Source organism: Halteromyces radiatus (genome assembly GCF_025201355.1).
Source record: "Halteromyces radiatus strain CBS 162.75 chromosome Unknown BX664scaffold_2, whole genome shotgun sequence".
Classification (NCBI taxonomy): Eukaryota; Fungi; Mucoromycota; class Mucoromycetes; order Mucorales; family Cunninghamellaceae; genus Halteromyces; species Halteromyces radiatus.
In genome coordinates, this window is record NW_026251688.1 from 2,997,407 (window position 1) to 3,015,180 (window position 17,774).

The 17,774-nt window shown below is 33.5% G+C and overlaps 7 protein-coding genes across 7 annotated transcripts; 4 read left to right on the forward strand and 3 right to left on the reverse strand.

The window, feature by feature from the left end:
- Positions 1-140: 140 nt before the first annotated feature.
- BX664DRAFT_292716 (WD40-repeat-containing domain protein) lies at positions 141-1,939 on the reverse strand. Its single transcript, XM_051542002.1, has 6 exons — positions 1,733-1,939; positions 1,566-1,663; positions 1,402-1,468; positions 1,207-1,306; positions 1,028-1,144; positions 141-956 (listed from the first exon to the last, which is right to left on the reverse strand). Exons 1-6 carry the CDS (start codon positions 1,900-1,902, stop codon positions 285-287), a joined length of 1,224 nt encoding a protein of 407 aa, XP_051403511.1. The 5' UTR covers positions 1,903-1,939; the 3' UTR covers positions 141-284.
- A 152-nt stretch (positions 1,940-2,091) lies between these two features.
- On the forward strand, positions 2,092-3,633 carry BX664DRAFT_326005 (ubiquitin-conjugating enzyme E2-16 kDa). Its single transcript, XM_051544132.1, has 7 exons — positions 2,092-2,240; positions 2,535-2,630; positions 2,702-2,779; positions 2,967-3,072; positions 3,196-3,240; positions 3,332-3,421; positions 3,494-3,633. Exons 1-7 carry the CDS (start codon positions 2,217-2,219, stop codon positions 3,496-3,498), a joined length of 444 nt encoding a protein of 147 aa, XP_051403512.1. The 5' UTR covers positions 2,092-2,216; the 3' UTR covers positions 3,499-3,633.
- A 71-nt stretch (positions 3,634-3,704) lies between these two features.
- On the reverse strand, positions 3,705-5,079 carry BX664DRAFT_383583 (uncharacterized protein). Its single transcript, XM_051549127.1, has 3 exons — positions 4,587-5,079; positions 4,059-4,501; positions 3,705-3,955 (listed from the first exon to the last, which is right to left on the reverse strand). Exons 1-3 carry the CDS (start codon positions 4,991-4,993, stop codon positions 3,798-3,800), a joined length of 1,008 nt encoding a protein of 335 aa, XP_051403513.1. The 5' UTR covers positions 4,994-5,079; the 3' UTR covers positions 3,705-3,797.
- A 1,225-nt stretch (positions 5,080-6,304) lies between these two features.
- BX664DRAFT_326010 (uncharacterized protein) lies at positions 6,305-8,000 on the forward strand. The gene has a single exon (XM_051544133.1). It carries the CDS (start codon positions 6,348-6,350, stop codon positions 7,716-7,718), a length of 1,371 nt encoding a protein of 456 aa, XP_051403514.1. The 5' UTR covers positions 6,305-6,347; the 3' UTR covers positions 7,719-8,000.
- A 1,706-nt stretch (positions 8,001-9,706) lies between these two features.
- On the reverse strand, positions 9,707-11,386 carry BX664DRAFT_326012 (uncharacterized protein). Its single transcript, XM_051544134.1, has 3 exons — positions 11,120-11,386; positions 10,580-11,049; positions 9,707-10,488 (listed from the first exon to the last, which is right to left on the reverse strand). Exons 1-3 carry the CDS (start codon positions 11,219-11,221, stop codon positions 9,771-9,773), a joined length of 1,290 nt encoding a protein of 429 aa, XP_051403515.1. The 5' UTR covers positions 11,222-11,386; the 3' UTR covers positions 9,707-9,770.
- Positions 11,387-12,042: 656 nt separating this feature from the next.
- BX664DRAFT_257493 (uncharacterized protein) lies at positions 12,043-16,428 on the forward strand (the record flags this gene model as incomplete). Its single annotated transcript, XM_051540508.1, has 5 exons — positions 12,043-13,570; positions 14,321-14,573; positions 15,306-15,682; positions 15,863-15,905; positions 15,969-16,428. 5 exons carry the CDS (start codon positions 12,043-12,045, stop codon positions 16,426-16,428), a joined length of 2,661 nt encoding a protein of 886 aa, XP_051403516.1.
- A 507-nt stretch (positions 16,429-16,935) lies between these two features.
- On the forward strand, positions 16,936-17,694 carry BX664DRAFT_326017 (NUDIX hydrolase domain-like protein; the record flags this gene model as incomplete). Its single annotated transcript, XM_051544135.1, has 3 exons — positions 16,936-16,942; positions 17,014-17,130; positions 17,229-17,694. The coding sequence occupies 3 exons, from the start codon at positions 16,936-16,938 to the stop codon at positions 17,558-17,560; spliced, it is 456 nt and encodes a 151-aa protein (XP_051403517.1). The 3' UTR covers positions 17,561-17,694.
- Between the last annotated feature and the right edge of the window lie 80 nt (positions 17,695-17,774).

The window sequence follows — 17,774 nt, forward strand, 5'->3', positions numbered from 1 at the left end:
CTTTCATGTATGTATTTAATCCAAATTTGGTACGATGGTGATGACTTACTTTTAAGTGAATTACAAAAGTTTACACAATACAATAGGAGAGATTCAGATGGTTATATTTAATGAGAAACTCAAAAAGAAATATATTGATTGTTTATTATAAATATAGATACAATGGATGAATAGGAATTCTAGACTAAGAATGCTGGTGAATATACAACTAGAAGAAAAAAAAAAAAAAGGAAGGAATAAAATGATGAATCAATCTATTCAGTCAACGTAGGTTCCCAAAAGACCTAAAAGAAAAAAAAAAGACCATGAGTATCGTATACGAATATAATAGAAGAAGAAAAAGAATAGAATGTTATCTTCGATGATTGATAGAGCGGTAAATAGCTTGCCATAAGGTTCAATACAATGGTGATGATTGTGACCAGACAGTCCGAGGGATAACATCGTTTTTCTTTTTTTTTAAAAAAAAAAATTGTCTCTTTGATAGTACTTACTAATTCGTTGCCACCTGAGGCCATCATCATCAAGGAAGGATTGAAACCCAATACATCAATACTACCAGTTGCATGACCATGAGGAGGATATAATTCTGTCGCGACAGGGGTATCCAGTATAGTAGTCAAGCCATTCGTACCAACATTTTGATTATTATCTGAAAGATCCCAAACACGTACCACACCATCTTGACCACCAGCGAGAACAAATTTTGCATCAGGAGATAACCCAACCTCTTCACCACATCGATACTTTCCTTCGGTTTCTTCAACTTGTGGTAATGCGGTTGAACCAATTAACCGTCTTTCAACGTGACCATTATATGCGTCTAATACATAATGTACATTTCCAGTTGTTGTTAAAAGAATATGTTGTCCATCATTGGTGAATTTGATACTTGTCCATTCCGGTGTGCCTTGAGGGTATAAAGGATCAGTCACAGTCCAAGTAGCAAAAGGTCCCTATAATTAATTTGAAAAAAAAAAAAAAAATGAGTAAATCAATCTAAATATATATATATATATAATCTTACAATATGAAACTTTCGAATATCGTATAAACGTAAAACTTGAGAATCCAAACCTACTCCAAAGACTAAACCAGCATTATCAATCGATGCAATAGGCCTGCCTGCTGCATCAATCATTCCCTGTAACAAAAGAAAACAAAAAAAGTTTATATAGTGATATAATAATAAAATGAATGGGTTACCTGACAGTTAGGTGATCGTAAGTCCCATAATCTAACCGTTCCATCCAATGAAGAGGATATAAATTGATCATCCGCTGGTGACATTTCTAGTGAGATCACCCTACATAGTAAAGGAAAAAAAAAAAAGAGAGAGAGAGAGAAAGAAGATAAATAACACTGAATCATAATGTGTTGTATATCACTGTAATATTTTACCTCTTTTTGTGTCCTCTAAAATACCGAATGTATTTATTGTCATGTAATGATAAGTATCGTAAAGTATCTAGAAAAAAAAAAAAAGTAAGAAAGTGTATGTGAGAAAGAAAGAGATAGAAACAGTACGATACGTGTATGTCTCTTATTATGTTCATTTATTTTACCGTCTTCCTTTGTTGATCCATAAATGACATTACTGGCTTGATGGGTAAAACGAGCTAAACCAACACCGTATTTTCTACTATATAAAGTTGTTTTAAGTCTATGTATATATATGTATTAAAAAAAAAAAGGTTAGAATATATAGATAATATTATGAAAATCTACTTACGTTCCGTCTCTACAATTGTATAGTTTTAAACTCTCGTCTTCAGCAGCTGTAATACAAAATTCACCAGTATCATCATAAGATAAAGAAGTCAAATGACGACGATTGGGACCAAAAGCCTTTGTTACCTTAAAAGTTGATAATAAGGTAGATGTCAAAGGAATAGGATTCATGACTAAAGAGACAAAAGAAACAAGTTCAAGACAAAAGAAAAAGCATTGGTTGGTCAAAAAAAATTTCTACACTGCTGAGTTTATAAAAAATTCTTTGTCCTCCAAAACTGATGTCACGCTTGGAAAAGGGCCACTCACGCAGCAAGAAAAAAAAAATTCGAAAGCACACAAAAAAGGCTCAGTTTTTCATTTTTTTTTTTCAATTTTCTTTTTTTTCTTTTTTTTTTCTTTACTTTCCCTTTTTCTCTCAACTGACACACTCACTTTTTTTTATTATCTACATATCATCTTTTTTAGAACAAAAATAATAAACAATGGCTATGAAACGTATTACGAAGGTAAGACTCTTTCGTATAAAAAGATGAATTGGAAACGGATTAGGGGTGTTCGGGGGGATATGGATGGGAAAAAAAAAAAAAACAACAAAGAAAAAGAAGAAAACAAGGTGGCTATCATTTCTTTTTTCTTTTTTTTTTTTTGATGATTAGTATTTAATTATATTAGTCAGGAAAGACATATCTTTCTATCCTTTGTTTATTTGCTATTTTATTTTATTTTCCATTCTTTTGAACAAAAAGGGGTACTAGATGAACTAATTCTTTTTTTTTTTTTTCATCATACTTTATGAATAGGAATTGAAAGATCTCGAACGTGATCCTCCTTCATCTTGCTCTGCTGGTCCTATTGGTGATGATATGTTCCATTGGCAAGCTACTATTATTGGTCCTGTAAGTTATCATATTTTATATAATATGTTTTGTTTTGATTGTTTATTAATTGATTTGAAATTCAATAATAGGAAGATAGTCCTTATCAAGGTGGTGTGTTCTTTTTATCCATTCACTTCCCTACTGATTATCCTTTCAAGCCTCCTAAGGTAACCTCAAAAAAAAAAAGGATGAAATCCAGGATTTCTCTTTATTCCCATTATTACTTTTGAATTTTTTCTTTTTTTTTTTTTTTTAAAAAAAAAAGAGGGAGTTGCTTGAAAACTAGGGATACATGTTAGGGGTTGGAAAAAAGAAACAATTTTATATACTAATACCTTATCATCTTTCTTTTAGATTAACTTTACTACCAAGATTTACCATCCCAATATCAATAGCAACGGCAGCATTTGTCTCGATATCTTGAAAGATCAATGGTCTCCAGCTCTTACTATTTCCAAGGGTAGGTCTTTGAAAAAAAAAAAAAATAGAACCGAGTATGTTATGTGTACCAATCTTACTCACTCAAACCATTATCTCAACTGTATCCGATATCAACTCCGCTTTTCTTCTTCCTTCCACTTAGTTCTATTGTCTGTTTGTTCTCTACTCACTGATCCTAACCCTGATGGTAAGAAAAACGAAATAATCATTTTGATATGATAAAAGAGAATCATAAAATTGGACGTACGTTGATTAAATTTTATATTTTTCCTTAATAGACCCACTCGTACCTGAACTCGCTCATATTTACAAGACCGACCGTGCTCGTTATGAATCTACTGCTAGGGATTGGACTAGAAAATATGCCAGTGAGTACCATGATTAAATTATATGTGTCATATTTTTTTTTCTTACTCTTTATTTTATTTTTTTCTGATTAGTGTAGTCGGATAGTTTTAGTTTAGTGGATAGTATTTGGATGTAGCAAAGTTGATTTTTTTATGCCATATTTGACAAAAAAAAAATATATACAATTTACAAAAAACAAATAAAAAAGCTCAAAAGAAATTGTCCATCCAATTCCTTTTTTTTTTTATTATTTTATTTTCTTTACAACTTGACAACAAGGATGATTTTATATAAGTGAAACGATTTAAAAAAAAAAAATAGAAATGGATATTTTATTATGATGATAAAATCAATGGATCAATGATTACTCTTTTAAAAAAATAAAATAAAAATGATTTAGACTCTTGGTTTGAAAGTATTTGCGTTTTCACTGAAGAACTTTCGTAAAGAACGGCATGGAAGAGAAGTGATCATGGGAGCATGTGGAACACAGATACTACTTGCTGTTTTTTGTATCCAATCAAAATACTCTAACATGGTTTGAATATGGATGGCTATTATGCAAAAGAATAGATGACATCATAGTCAGTATCATCATGATTATGTATCCTTACGAATCACCTTTTTTTTTTTTTTTTTTTTTTTTTTTTTTTTTACCTGAAGGAGCACCAAAAGCTTTAGAACAATAATCATAAGCAAGTAAATCATCACGATAGATTTGAGCTTTTTCATGCTTAATACGAGCATCAAACCAAATATCACGTTTTAATTCATTAAAGTAATAGGCTAGATCCATAGGTCGAGTGGGTTTGTATTCCATTTTTGTGTAGCCTGTAGCCTGTGACAACATTTGAACCAATTCTTTTGGATTGACGACTTGAGAGCCTGTCAATGTATAAACTTGACCATTGTGTAGATCATCCAATTCAGATTTCCAATTTTTATTGCTTTTATCTAGGATCAATTGTTCAATCACCTTGCATATGTCTTTCATATCAATGGGACACATTTCGGTATCATCCGGTATCGGCAAAGGCAAATGGCGATGTTTCTCAATATAGGGAGCCCATAAATGGAAATTCTGGTTCAACCAGTCTGGTCTAAAAAAAAAAAAAAAAAAAAAAAAAAAAAAAAAAAGGGTTGCTAAGTGATTTGTTTATTTTTTTTTATTTTTTATATTTTTACCTGAGGATGGTCCATTGACAATCAGTATCAATCACAAGACGTTCAATATCTGCATATTGTTGTAAAGTCTCATGAGTATGAGAAGCAGCACCTACATGAGAAACAAGAAGGATGGACTTGATACCAGATTGAACGGCAGTTTGAATCAAATGTTTAGCCATAGAGACCCGAGTATCATCATGACCCACAGCCAGGATGATGTGATCAACACCACGTAGAGCCAAAGAGAGATGATGAGGATGATTATAATCCACACAATGTACGTCCATTCCTTTATGTTCAAAGTTAAGGCAAATGGTCTTGTTTTTACATAACAATCGGATTTTGGATCTTAAGGCAGGGTATCGTCCTAAATGTGATGCAATAGCATATCCCATGTATTGATCAGCTTCTGTAATCAGTAACATATCAGTCAAAAGTATTCAGGGGAGATGATGATAACAGTAATAAAATAATAATAAAAAAAAATTTATGTATGAAAAGGGATGAAAAGAAACAGGAGAGAAAACGAAAAAGAAAACAAAAAAAAAAGATCGGTTTATATGTAGTTTATTTTTATTTTATTTTATTTTTGTTTATGTTTGCATTCAAGTTTGATCTGTTCTTCAATTTCTGCTCTTTTTTTTTTTTTTTTTCTCTGATCATCCTTCATGTTCTATATATAAATCAAAAGTAAACCGTCAAGTCCTTGACGAGTTTTTATTATGTTAGTTTTTGACAGAAATAGAAATAAAGGGGGTAGTTTGCAGCTCTCCCTCCCTCTCTTTTTTTTTTTTTTTTTTTTTTTTGTATTCTTGGTCATGAGTTGGTAATCATGTTTCATTAGTCAAAGCCATCTTGTTATCATTGATATACCTCGGAAATAGAGGATTTCTTTTTTTATAATCACAATAAATGGAAGGATGAAATCTTTGGGTACCTATCTCATTATGCAGGCTGAGCTATAATCCAAAAAAGGGACTAAGGGTGCTTCCCAAATAAAACAAAATATCTTTTTTATTTTCTTCTTTATCAAAATATCTTCTTATAAGATGATGTCATTCAAATGAGATGGATGATTTCTTTTTTACTATGATTAAATCCGGGTTGGGTAACTCTCAAAGGAAGAGACACATGCTATTTTTCGGTTGTTCCGGCTAAAAGGATGGACTTTCTCGGTCAAATGCATTATTCCATCAATCCTACTATATATCATCACCATTTCTTACTACATCATCAACTATAGGAATCTTTTATGCACCATTATTATTATTATTATTATTATGATTGTTCTGATGGATCATCGTCTACCAATAATAATAACAATAAAATGAACCAATCTTTTACATTGATTATCGCACATGGGTTTATGTACCAAGTACTTTTATGCATACATTATTTTGAAGGTGGCTTTGATTTAATCATTATTGGCGTATCTATGCTGTTTATATTTATTTTAAGATGATGATAGAACAAATACCTGATTTTTTGATAAAAGATAATAATATGTACCTGATTACCATAAGAGGCTCACTTCTTGGTATGAAAGCATATTTTTTTTTTTTTCATTTCCAGTGTAGGAAGGTTTCGGGGGATGCCAATTTTTGGTGTATAAACTTTGATTTACCGCGTCTGATTGATCAACCTGAGAGATAAATTTTTTTTTATCTCTCAGCTGTCGTTCTTTCTCTCTCTCTCTCTCTCTCTCTTTTGTTTTTTTTTTCCTGTTGATAACGACCATATATATATATATATATATATATAGCATTCCAATCTGTTAAGATGTTAGTTGATACTTTGATAGAAGGAATCAATGTACTGAAACTTATTGGTGAAGACAGCAAACAACAAGAAGGGAAACAAAAATTGTTAGTGGTGGCCGACTTACCAAATAGGGGAAGAGGTTATATTGCCAACAAAGATATACCTGCTGGTACTCTTATCCATGTTGCTCAGCCTTTATCAACAGCTGTCAGTCAAGAATGGTTACCTGAAACTTGTATTGGTTGTTTTGACTTTACCTATCCGAAACGTATGAAGATCAAACTTTTGTCATCAACAGAAGATACATTGTCCTTGTTACATTGGTGGCAGCAACAACTACCTCTAAAAAAGAAACAGTACAATAATAAATCAACTCTCATTCCACTTCGACATGGCGCCTTTTGTACTGACCAATGTAAGCAACACTATTTATCCACTTGTACCAAGGAAGAATGGTATACCTGGCTCACTTGTATGTATCGTTTAGAACACTATCAACCTCAAGACACTCTTCTTTCTCAACCGACTTTGTCTTCTGGAAATATGAACGACTTTACTCAAGAGGATGCTTACGACATTACTGATGATCAACAGTTAAGAATCTATTTGAACAAAGTATGGAGTCTGGCGACAGTTCAACCTTATTTGGTAACCAATGATATTGACGATGATGATCTTACTATGTGTCGATTTATGGCATCTTGTTTGGTGAAACGAAAAACGGAACTCATTACCAATAGTACAAGTGCACCTGGTTTTGAGGCTATTTGGGAAATGCAAGACAATGAATTGGCTTATTTCAGACATACTTATTATCAACAATCATTATCATTATCAACAGTACTATGGTTGCGCAATTGGCAAAACGATCTACCTGATGCTATCAAGCAAACTATTCAATTATATCTCCATTTCATGACAGCTATGACTAGTCCAATAAAGCTTTCCTCCAAAGGTGTGAATCAAGACATACCCGTAGTCCTTGGCAAGAATGAAATGACACCTAGTCTTTTCCGTGCAATCTATTATCGTGAAATGGCCAACAGTTTTGGATTATGGGAACAACAATCTATCAGTAAGGATGCATCAGTAGTTACGGACGATCTGGAATTACTTGGGTTTGGAATATATCCATCGGCAGTATACTTTAATCATTCATGTGACGCAAATGCCATCAAGCTTCGACATGGAAGACAAATGCAATTTTATACCAAGCAAGCTATCTCTCAAGGCGAAGAAGTATGTATTTCTTATGGGGATGTGGATGCTTCATTATTAGAACGACAACAACGACTATTAGATCATTACTATTTTCTGTGCTCTTGCCCTCGATGTGTTATGGAACAACAAGAACTTGGAAATGACAACAGCAACACCATCAAGCAATAGACAAAAGCAAAAAAAAAAAATAGTACTCACATTGTAATTTATTATTATCAAGATCATCTATATATAGAATTCATTATAGAATGTATTATTATCTTTATCAGCATCAACCATCATCATCAACTATCATCATCAATAACGATACTTTATTACGGACTCCACGGGTTGGATCAGCAGGATATAGAAATCATGGCGAAATGGTATCTCTATATACTTCTTTGATTGGTGTTATTATAGTTTAGTATTTTGGTCTTATTTTCCCTTTTTTTTTTTTTTTTTTTTTTTTTTTTTTTTTTTTTTTGGTCGTCTTGTTTTGCCTTTTTGTTTACTTTCTGTTATTATTCTCGTTTTACTCTTGTCCAATGTATGTATGTCAACATTACCAACAAAAAAAAAACCAATAAAAAAAAAGGAAATAGATGGATATGTGATGTTATATTTTTATTCTGTATGTTTTTTATTTTATTTTTATTTTTTTTTTGAAAGGGAATTGAAAAGGGTAATCCATATGTGAAAATTATTATTTTAGGGATATGTACAGAATGATAGTGGGGTTGAAGAGAATAGGATCAATGATAATTTGTTTTTGATGACTTTTTCTTTTTCTTATGTGTCTGTGTATTTTATGTATGTATGTATGTATGTATGTATATATGTATGTATGAATGTATGTTTGGTGTGTATATATATACGTATATATATAGATGTGTGTGTGTGCGTTTAGGATGACTAGCTAAATGAAAAATGATGATAAGAAGAAATGATTTTGATGATGATGGTAACAAGATGGTGATAATAATAATAATAGCTAGTAATGACAAAAAAAAAAATAATAAAAATCATGGTGCATGTAAGTTGACCACGACGTGCATCCATTCATGATGTCTTGTAGAAAAGTGATGATTGACCCATTTGTAGACAAAGGACCCATGTATACGGACCAATAATTTTTCAGCGCAGATTGGACAAGTGCGATAAGTATATCTTGCTGATGATGTAGAACGTCGTCTTGGTGTTGCTTTTGCTAGTAGAGGTTGATGGATATGTGTTGGATGTAAAGTGGTATCAGGCATCATAATGATTGGATAAATAAATGGGTATAGAGATAGAAAATGATATTTTAAATAAAAAAAAAAAAAAATGTAAGGAAAAAAAAAAAAAAGAAAAGGGAGGGAAAAAAGGAAACTATTTATATACGAATGGATATGTCTTCGTGCCTATGAGAAAAATGAATTTTAACGAAAAAAAAATCATGGGTTCTTTTTTTTTTTTTTTTTTGGCTCCCATACATCACACCACTCGTACCCTATTTGATTTCCACTTGAACCACATTAGTGTAACTAGACTATTCAATAAAAAAAAAACCACCTGCTTTTTTTTATATATATAAATATATATACTGCTTGATTCTCTCCCTTGTACCTGGTTTTTTTTTTTTTTTCTGTACCCAGGACTTTTCCTAATCGGGACATAGAGGAATAGACCCCATTACTTTTCTTATTTTCGTATGATTCAAATTTAAGGTCAAAAAGATATTTTTAAAAAATGATTCATCAATATTATTCAATAATTTACAATACTATTAGTTCATAAAATTGATAAAGAAAGATGTGGGTAAGAATATTTCATAGATCTTCTTAATAGTCTTCGGTAAAAAGTATCAGATGATAGAAACCTGTTTCTTTTCATCATCTCCTGCTAATAAATGTATAGAGTCTGTCGTGTAAGGTTTTTTTTTTTATTGATACACAAACAAGTGTAATCACAGACGATAATGTTGGGTCAATACAGGAAACCCTATGACATTGTGAAAAAATAGACATTGTCGTCATTACTTTTACCCAACCCTATCTTCTCCTTTTTTGAACTATATTACAACCTGTGATTTTGGAGACACAAACGATTTCATGGGAAATAAGTAAACCTTTTTTATATTATTACTTTATTGAAAAACAAATAAAACAAGAAAAAAAACACATTCCATGCAAACAAAAAAAAAAAAACAAAAAAAAAAAAACACTATAATATATAATACACAGACCTAACTAAGTATCATCATCCGTTTGAGTCTAATCCATATCCAGCATTATTTTTGATCCTAAAAGATTTGTGTACCACCAACTGTTCTCCCATGATTCGATAGTTTTCTTGATCAAGTTGTAGGACATCCAAAAATCGTTGCCTTGTCTTACATAGTTGCCGAATATGTAATGTTGACCAAAGCGTATTCATGCTGATTGTGACAGGGGAGAGCGTCCACTGATCCTGTGTATCGTCATTGTCGTCATTGGTATGATGATCTTCGTAAGTATATTCAGTACACCATGTCAGTCCAGCTGTATTGTTCGTACTATCTTCATTGTTATTGTCTTGGGTATCAAAGGAATAATTGTCGGTCGACCATACATCATCTTCTTGTTCAAAGCATACATCCTTTTCTTTCTCAACTGCTTGCTGTATTTGCGTTGTTGCTGCTTGACAATAATCGGATATATAAGATTCAATATGTACTAATATTTCTTTGTCGGGTAAAGAAGGTATATTGTAGTAGGGAAATTCAAATCGTTTCAATAATGTATGTGGTGTGTCTGTTGTATGCATTGTACCTATTGAAGATTGATGTAATGCTGTAGTTGATGATGAGCCTTGTTGTTTTGTAAAGACACATGCTTGCGTACAATGTCCATAATCCAACATATCCAGTTTGCCATCCAATAGTCCGATTCCATGGAATTCAACTTTATAACCGTATTGCTTTGCCCCTTTTATACACCTAAATAGATAAATAAATAACGTTACAAAAAAAAAAAGTAATGATCAGTATATTATTATTATTATTATTATTATTAATTTTACATTCTTACCATTCTTGGAACTGTTGTCTTGTCCATTCAAATTTGTGATCATCATGACGAAAAGTAGAATTAGTTGTACCATAGTTGAGATTGGGAAAGAAGACGTTGTACTCTGCATTGGGGGTTGTCACAATCACAAGAGGAGGAGCATAGGAACCAAGCATCAAAGGTAGACAAGCATCTAAGCAACTCGGATAAAGATGTTCAATGACTTCACTACAGATAATAGCATCACAAGTTCCTATTAATCTTGAGTCCAACTGATCCACTGACCCATGATATATGTCGACTGTCAATGGAGTTTCACGTAAATATTCATAATCCGAGGGCCATGGTTGACATGCTGCAATGGTTTCTTGTTCAAGCAAGTTGCGATCAATATCCAGACCGATCAAGTGAGTAAAATGTATGTCATCATATGCTGAAGGGGGTATCAAGAAAGATAGAACTGAACCTTCTCCACAACCATAATCAAGAATCTATTTGTAAATAAGGAAATAGTTAACAATAATTTTCATTCTTCATCGTTATCCACTTTTGTCTCTGTACCTTTTGAGCTTTATGTTTCTTTAATGTATCCAAAATAAATTCACGTCGTTGCCTCCATAGAGCTGGTATAAATTGACAATTATTGCGCAAGTCCTCTTCCATATATAAAGTAAGTAAATGAGCGTAGTGAAGGAGTAAAGGAAGAGAGACAACTGATTACACTTTATTCAATAATAAATGAACCGAATTCAAAAATAATATGTCACAGAAATAGGAAATAAAATAGATAATAAGGATAGAAAGTAGAGTTCAAAAGAAAAAAAAAAAAAGAAGAAGAAGAAGAGAATAATTAATATACGGTAAAAAAAAAAAAAAAAAAACCAGTATTCATCTGAATTTGGACTCCGTGAGGATTTAACCAGCCAAGTCAGCCACTCCCATTTTTTTTTTCTCTCTCTCTCTCTCACCAAACTTACTTTTTTTTTTTTTTTGACAACCTACTATTTTTCAACTCTCTGTGTTTTTTTTTCTTTTCTTTTTTTAATTCTTGTCCAATGCAAAGGTTGACTAGGGCATGTAGGCCTCAATTATATCTTTTTTTGAAACGCAGTTCTCGTCCTAATGTTTTATCATCAACAACTCGACCAGCACTCTTCTTTAGTACAAAGTCTATTATCAAAGAAACGGTTGCATCACCAACAACGACAACAACAGCAACAACAACAACAACAACAACAACAACAAGCAAAGAGATAGATCCTACATTACTAGAATTTCGACAACAATTAGATAGAGCTGCAGGAGCTAACTCAGGATCCACTGGTTCTACTGGAAACAACATGATTCATCAGTTATGGCATCAATATGAAAAAGTTCAAGGCAATCCTGACTTGATCCCGGAAGACTATAGAGCGTTACGATCGATTCTTTGGAAAAACAAGTTATGGGATTCTGAAAATCGTGTTCTGCAAGTACTGAATGATATGAAGAAAGTTGGACATGAATGGACAATTGGTGAATACAATGAATTCTTTTTGGTGAATCTCTATCAAGCACGGTATGAAGACATTCTGGCCACTTACAAAGGGGAAACTTTTACAAAGTCTGGATTGAAGCTCAGTATTGGTTCTTTTAATGCCATTCTTGCCACATATATCAAATTGGGTCAAGAAAAAGAAGCAGCAGCCTTGATCAGAGAAGCTCAAGAACGATGGGGTCTGATACCAGATATTCGCGATTTCAACCGAAGCATGAATCGATGTATGCCTAGGGATACTGAAGTGGTTACCAAGGGACGAGATTGGATTGCACAATATGGATTTGATAAAGTCGAAGTGATAAACACTAATCTTCAACATTTATTTCGGGATGAACTTGTGGACGAGGCGGTTTGGATATATGATACGCTGAATAAACGCAATATACCTTTAGAACTTTCGACATGTACTTTATTGATCAAAAATCTGACAGATGCAAAACGATTACGACTTGTTTCAACCATTTATGACGATATGACACAACGAGGACTCAAACCCAACCCTTCCATCTGCGGCTCCATGTTATCAATGTATGCTCACCGACGACATGAACAAAAGGCGGAAAACGTGGTGCGCGACATGGTGATGGCGGGCCATCCTATGAACGAACATATTTACAATCAACTGATCAAGGTATACTTCAAGTCAAGGAATTTAAAAAAGGCATTACAAGCATTCGAAGAAATACATCGACACCCAAAACTCCAATTGAACGAAGTGATTCTTAATACCATGGTGGATGGATTGGTGATCAATAGAGAAATACAAGCGGCAAGTGTTCTATATCGACAAATGTTATCTACCAACTCCAAAATCAAACCGGATATGGTGACATTTAATACGCTCTTCAAAGGATTTGTCAAGGCAAAGGAATTTACACTAGCCAGTGGGGTGATTCAAGACATGTACAGATACAAATGCGAACCGGATACTGTAACTTATACCACGTTGATCAACTCTATTTTTGAATACAAACAACCACGAAATACAAAGGAATTGATGGGCCACGTACTAGGAATGGGAATGACACCAAATATTTATACATTCAACGCAATGATCAATGGTTGGGTACGACATCAGAACATGACAGAAGCGGAGGCGACATTGCAATTACTACAATCATCGACTTACAAACTATCACCTACAATCCATACAATGACCAATTTGATTCAGGGTTATGTGGAAACGTTGAACTTACCCAAGGCGATGGAAACTTTTCAATACGCAGTATCACGAGGAATCAAACCTGATCGTGCAGCTTACAACTTTTTGATTACTGGATTTATAGATCATGATCGATTTGATGATGCAGTGACTTGTTTACGATATATGCGACAAAACAACTTGAATCCCAACAAGGATACATGGACAATGTTAATGGCTCAATGTGTACGAAAGAAACTTTGGAAAACAGGCTCCATCTTGGTCAAGGAAATGGAAAATAGTGGTTTTGAATTGTGGAATCCTTCTTTACGTAGAAATTATCTTATTTTGAAAAATCATAGTTAGAAATACATAGATTAGAATTATTTTAGATTTAGATATATTTTAAGTGTTCATGCCGATGGATGATAATAAAGCTTATTTTTGGAGGTCCGCGTACCTGAATCCTATTGATTTTTTTTTTTTTATTTTATTATTATCATTGTTATTGAACTGGAAAAGAAAAGGGGTGGGATACTCAGGAGGGTAGAAGGGGTGAGAGGGAAAATAGGATCGGGTAAGAAAATGAGAGGGATGAATGATAAGGAGACCTTTTGTAACGTGTATGTATATAAATAAATAAGATGTAAAAGGTTTATTTCGTACACAACAAAGCACCCACGTGATACTAAGAAGAAAAAGACAAAACAGATGAAGAAATACATACATGGAATAATAATATATAAATCCTATGTAGTAATACATGCTTGTTATGATGTTTACGTCCCCTTTGTCTTTCGATGAGATTACCCCTGATTTCTCTCCATATATATAAATTATTAGTGTGCCAAGGAGGGAGGATCAGAGGGAGGGGGATGAAAAAAGAAATCAGGATTTTTATGGATTTTTTTTTTCCATTTCTTTTTTTCTTTCTTTCTTTCTTTTTTTTTTTTCTGATTATTTTTTTGTTCTTTTATTTTTATTATTATTATTATTATATTCTTATTCTTATTCTTATTCTTATTACTATTACTATTATTATTCATTTTATTTATTATGGATTATTCACCTCATCTATTAGGTTTACCGAATGAACTTGTACTATACATTCTTCGTCAGTTCCTGGACCTTGCTGATGTATGGCGATTATTACAGGTGTCCACTCAATTACGCCAACTTGCCATTGATACCATTCAGAAACGCTGGAAAATCGAACTTGTCTTTACTCCTGAAACTACAATGAAGATTCAGTGTCGTGCAGCCTTGATTGCTTTAGAACGTCTCTCAACTCAACTGTGTTTACAAACAAGATATGCCACTACTCCACCCAATGGGTTAGCCACCATTCCAGGTTCTTCTTCTTCTTCGTCTTCTTCTTCTTCTTCTCGACTATCTCCACCCTTTTTACCGACTCTCAATGCACAGTACCCCATTACAACAACAGCAACTACAACAACTACTGCTACTACCACTACAACTACTGTGAATCATACAACAGCAATATCAACTCAATTTATTGAACAAAGAAATAATGATCGAGTTATTCAACAACAACAACAGCAACAACAACAACAACAACATACTCAAGGTCCACTTTTAGCTCCAACTTCTCTATCAACAGTAACAGCTTCTTCATTTTCTCCCATTGGCAACAACAATCTCTCTTCAATTTCACATTTTAGACGACGGCAACATATGAATGATATGGATATCGATCTCAATGAAGTGAGTGGTGGTATTGATGATGAGGATATGGAAGATAATGATGAAAATGAAGACGACTACGATGATGATGATGGAGACAATGATGACGATGATGATGATGATGATGATGAAACGATGACTGTACCTCACCACGCGGCAACGTTATCTATAACAAACGACAATCAGTTGTCAACTACCCTATCTTTTTCAGCAGCATCAGCATCAATACCAGCATCAGCATCTTCTTCAATTGGATTACCGGCTACTAGAACAACATCACCTCCACCACCATCATCACCCTCAGAAACAACAATAATACCTTCAACGGGATTCAATGAAAGTGACTTTTTACTGACAACAAGGACATGTGATAACAAATTATTCAACGAACTGATGCTCAAGGAAGAACGCTTACACCAACGAATTATACATGGCATCAGTTCTTACAAACACAAATACGTTTTGATTGAAGATATTGATATTAGGAACCGGATTCGTGCTACTGTTGATGTGATATTCCACCATACTGTTTTTGTCGCTGCACTCTCTCGACAACCTGTACGTTGCTCACAATCATCTGATTCTTTCAACAACAATCGAAGTTTAGCGGCTATGATGGTACGATTGCTAACCCGACTTGATGCTGCTTTTCCCTCTTATTGCCGTGAAATCACTTATACCTTGGCGGATCATATCAAGGCCTTTTTGGAATATACTGGATACAAACTACTGGCTCAGCGTCCTACTTGTCTACATGAACGTGATCTTTTGGTATATCCTTTTCTTTTTGGTACTTCATTATCTACTTGCTTCTCATCCTCCTCCTTATTTTTACTTCCACCAACAACGACAGAATCTCAATTCCCTCTATCTGCTGTGGATCTTTATCATTATCAACGTCATCAACTTCGGCAACAAGTACAACAACAACAACAACAACATCAACAACTCTCTAGATCACGGTTAACTCTTCCCTATATATCATCATCCTCTTCTTCTCCTTCTTTGATTCTGACACTACATAGTATCTCTGCTTGTTTTGATTTGATGGGCGCTGCTTTTATTGGGAAAATCTTGGGTGAAACGCATGTGGAATGTGCTGTCCAACGAACATGTGAATTATTGACTGACGAACGACATCTACTGGGATTAGTGAAAAAGGTGTTATTGGTGGATTTACTGGATAGATGGTTGACGATCAAACGAGGATTAGTGGCAGGTGAATTGTGTCGACTAATACGATCTGAAATCGAAACATGTGATCGGCAACAACAATCCCTTTTGCAGCAACAAGATATGGGTGGATTTTCATCATTATTAATGGAACAACAACAACATCATCATCATCATCATGGATTTTCTCAATACCGACAACGTGCTCATCAACAATCATCCCAACATATCACTGATCAACATCAAGATACCTCTAATATGATCTTTTTACCACGACCTTCTTCAATACAAACTCGTTACCAATTATCTTGAATGATATTTTATTCCCTTAGTATATAGTTTATATTATTCCTTTTTGTTGTTAGTTCCATATACACCATTTTAATATATACTCTTTCATCTTTGTTTTTCGATACCAATAAAAAACCTATAGGATACAAGATTATAATAATAAGCTCCAGAATATAAATAATGGTTTTCAAACAACTTATTAAGTTTAGTCCACGCCTTGCGAAGTTTCCTTCCAACCTTCCACTCTTTCCAATTTTTTTTTTTTTTGTCCCTGAGTTTTTTTTGTCCTTTCTCTGCCTGACTCTTTTTTTTTTTCCTTTCCTTTTCCTTTCTTTTCTCAAAAACAGCATAAAGACTGGAACTCAACTTTTATATCAAGATATGTTTGGCGGAGTCATCGTACGTCAAAGGTCCTTTATGTATATGCGCAACCGCAGTCGTTTTTTTTTTTTTTTCTGCTTTTTTCTTCTTTTTTTTTTTTTTTTTTTTTTTTTTTTTGTTCTCTCTCTTTCCTTTTGTGATTAACAAATGTCAGGTAACTTTTTCAATAGTATTGTTACTATAGTCCTTATATTGTTGATCTGATTCTTTCTCTGATGGATTTAGGTATTGTCCAAGTCGGTGTAGGCTGCATTATCAAACATCAGTTTCAAGATGGTTTAAAGTTCTTGATTGCACAAAGAAAGAATTCTCATGGTGAAGGAACATGGCAACTGGCAGGAGGTAAAAGATCAACTATCTCGAGAGATAGATACTTCGATATTTGTATTAAACTTGTATTATATTTTTTTTTCTCATTATGATCTTTTTCTCGAGAAAAGGCCATTTAGAATTCCAAGAATCACTTGAAGAATGTGCGCGTCGAGAAAGTATGGAAGAGACAAATCTAGATATAGGTGAACCCAAGTTACTGACAACAACCAATGATATTATGGAAACGGATAATAAACATTACGTTACGGTATTTATGCAGTCCGAGATCAAGGATCCTACCGCGTTGAAAGTCATGGAACCTCATAAAATTCAAGGCGATTGGCAATGGGTCTCCTGGTCTGAACTGACGAAACGCACTCCTTTGTTCTTACCCTTGGCACACCTGGTACAAGTAGTTCAACAAGATCCTGAACTCCGTCGCAAACTTGGTGTACAGTAGCTTATACATTTATATATTAGATTAGATGACATCGTTTTACATGTATCAATATATTGAGATAATCTTCATTCTCTCTTAGTTTAGTACTAGATAATACAATGCCCTTCAATAAAAAAAAAAAATTGTTCAACTTCCATGAATAATGAATGGTAGATGATGAAATGTAGATAATGATTCTATTGACGATGATTCAATTAGTAATAACATCATTAAT

Bases quoted from the DNA above. Each gene is read 5' to 3' on its own strand.
- BX664DRAFT_292716 (XM_051542002.1), bottom strand. From the start codon at position 1,902: ATGAATCCTATTCCTTTGACATCTACCTTATTATCAACTTTTAAGGTA. The intron at 1,307-1,401 runs GTAAAATATTAC...TTTACTATGTAG, and splicing joins TTTAGAGGACACAAAAAGAG to GGTGATCTCACTAGAAATGT. The intron at 957-1,027 runs GTAAGATTATAT...AATTAATTATAG, and splicing joins ATATTCGAAAGTTTCATATT to GGACCTTTTGCTACTTGGAC.
- BX664DRAFT_326005 (XM_051544132.1), top strand. From the start codon at position 2,217: ATGGCTATGAAACGTATTACGAAG. The intron at 2,241-2,534 runs GTAAGACTCTTT...CTTTATGAATAG, and splicing joins CTATGAAACGTATTACGAAG to GAATTGAAAGATCTCGAACG. The intron at 2,631-2,701 runs GTAAGTTATCAT...ATTCAATAATAG, and splicing joins AAGCTACTATTATTGGTCCT to GAAGATAGTCCTTATCAAGG.
- BX664DRAFT_383583 (XM_051549127.1), bottom strand. From the start codon at position 4,993: ATGTTACTGATTACAGAAGCTGATCAATACATGGGATATGCTATTGCA. The intron at 4,502-4,586 runs GTAAAAATATAA...TTTTTTTTTTAG, and splicing joins TGTCAATGGACCATCCTCAG to ACCAGACTGGTTGAACCAGA. The intron at 3,956-4,058 runs GTAAAAAAAAAA...TTTGCATAATAG, and splicing joins AGCTTTTGGTGCTCCTTCAG to CCATCCATATTCAAACCATG.
- BX664DRAFT_326010 (XM_051544133.1), top strand. From the start codon at position 6,348: ATGTTAGTTGATACTTTGATAGAAGGAATCAATGTACTGAAACTTATT.
- BX664DRAFT_326012 (XM_051544134.1), bottom strand. From the start codon at position 11,221: ATGGAAGAGGACTTGCGCAATAATTGTCAATTTATACCAGCTCTATGG. The intron at 11,050-11,119 runs GTACAGAGACAA...ATTTACAAATAG, and splicing joins AGAAACATAAAGCTCAAAAG to ATTCTTGATTATGGTTGTGG. The intron at 10,489-10,579 runs GTAAGAATGTAA...TTATCTATTTAG, and splicing joins AGACAACAGTTCCAAGAATG to GTGTATAAAAGGGGCAAAGC.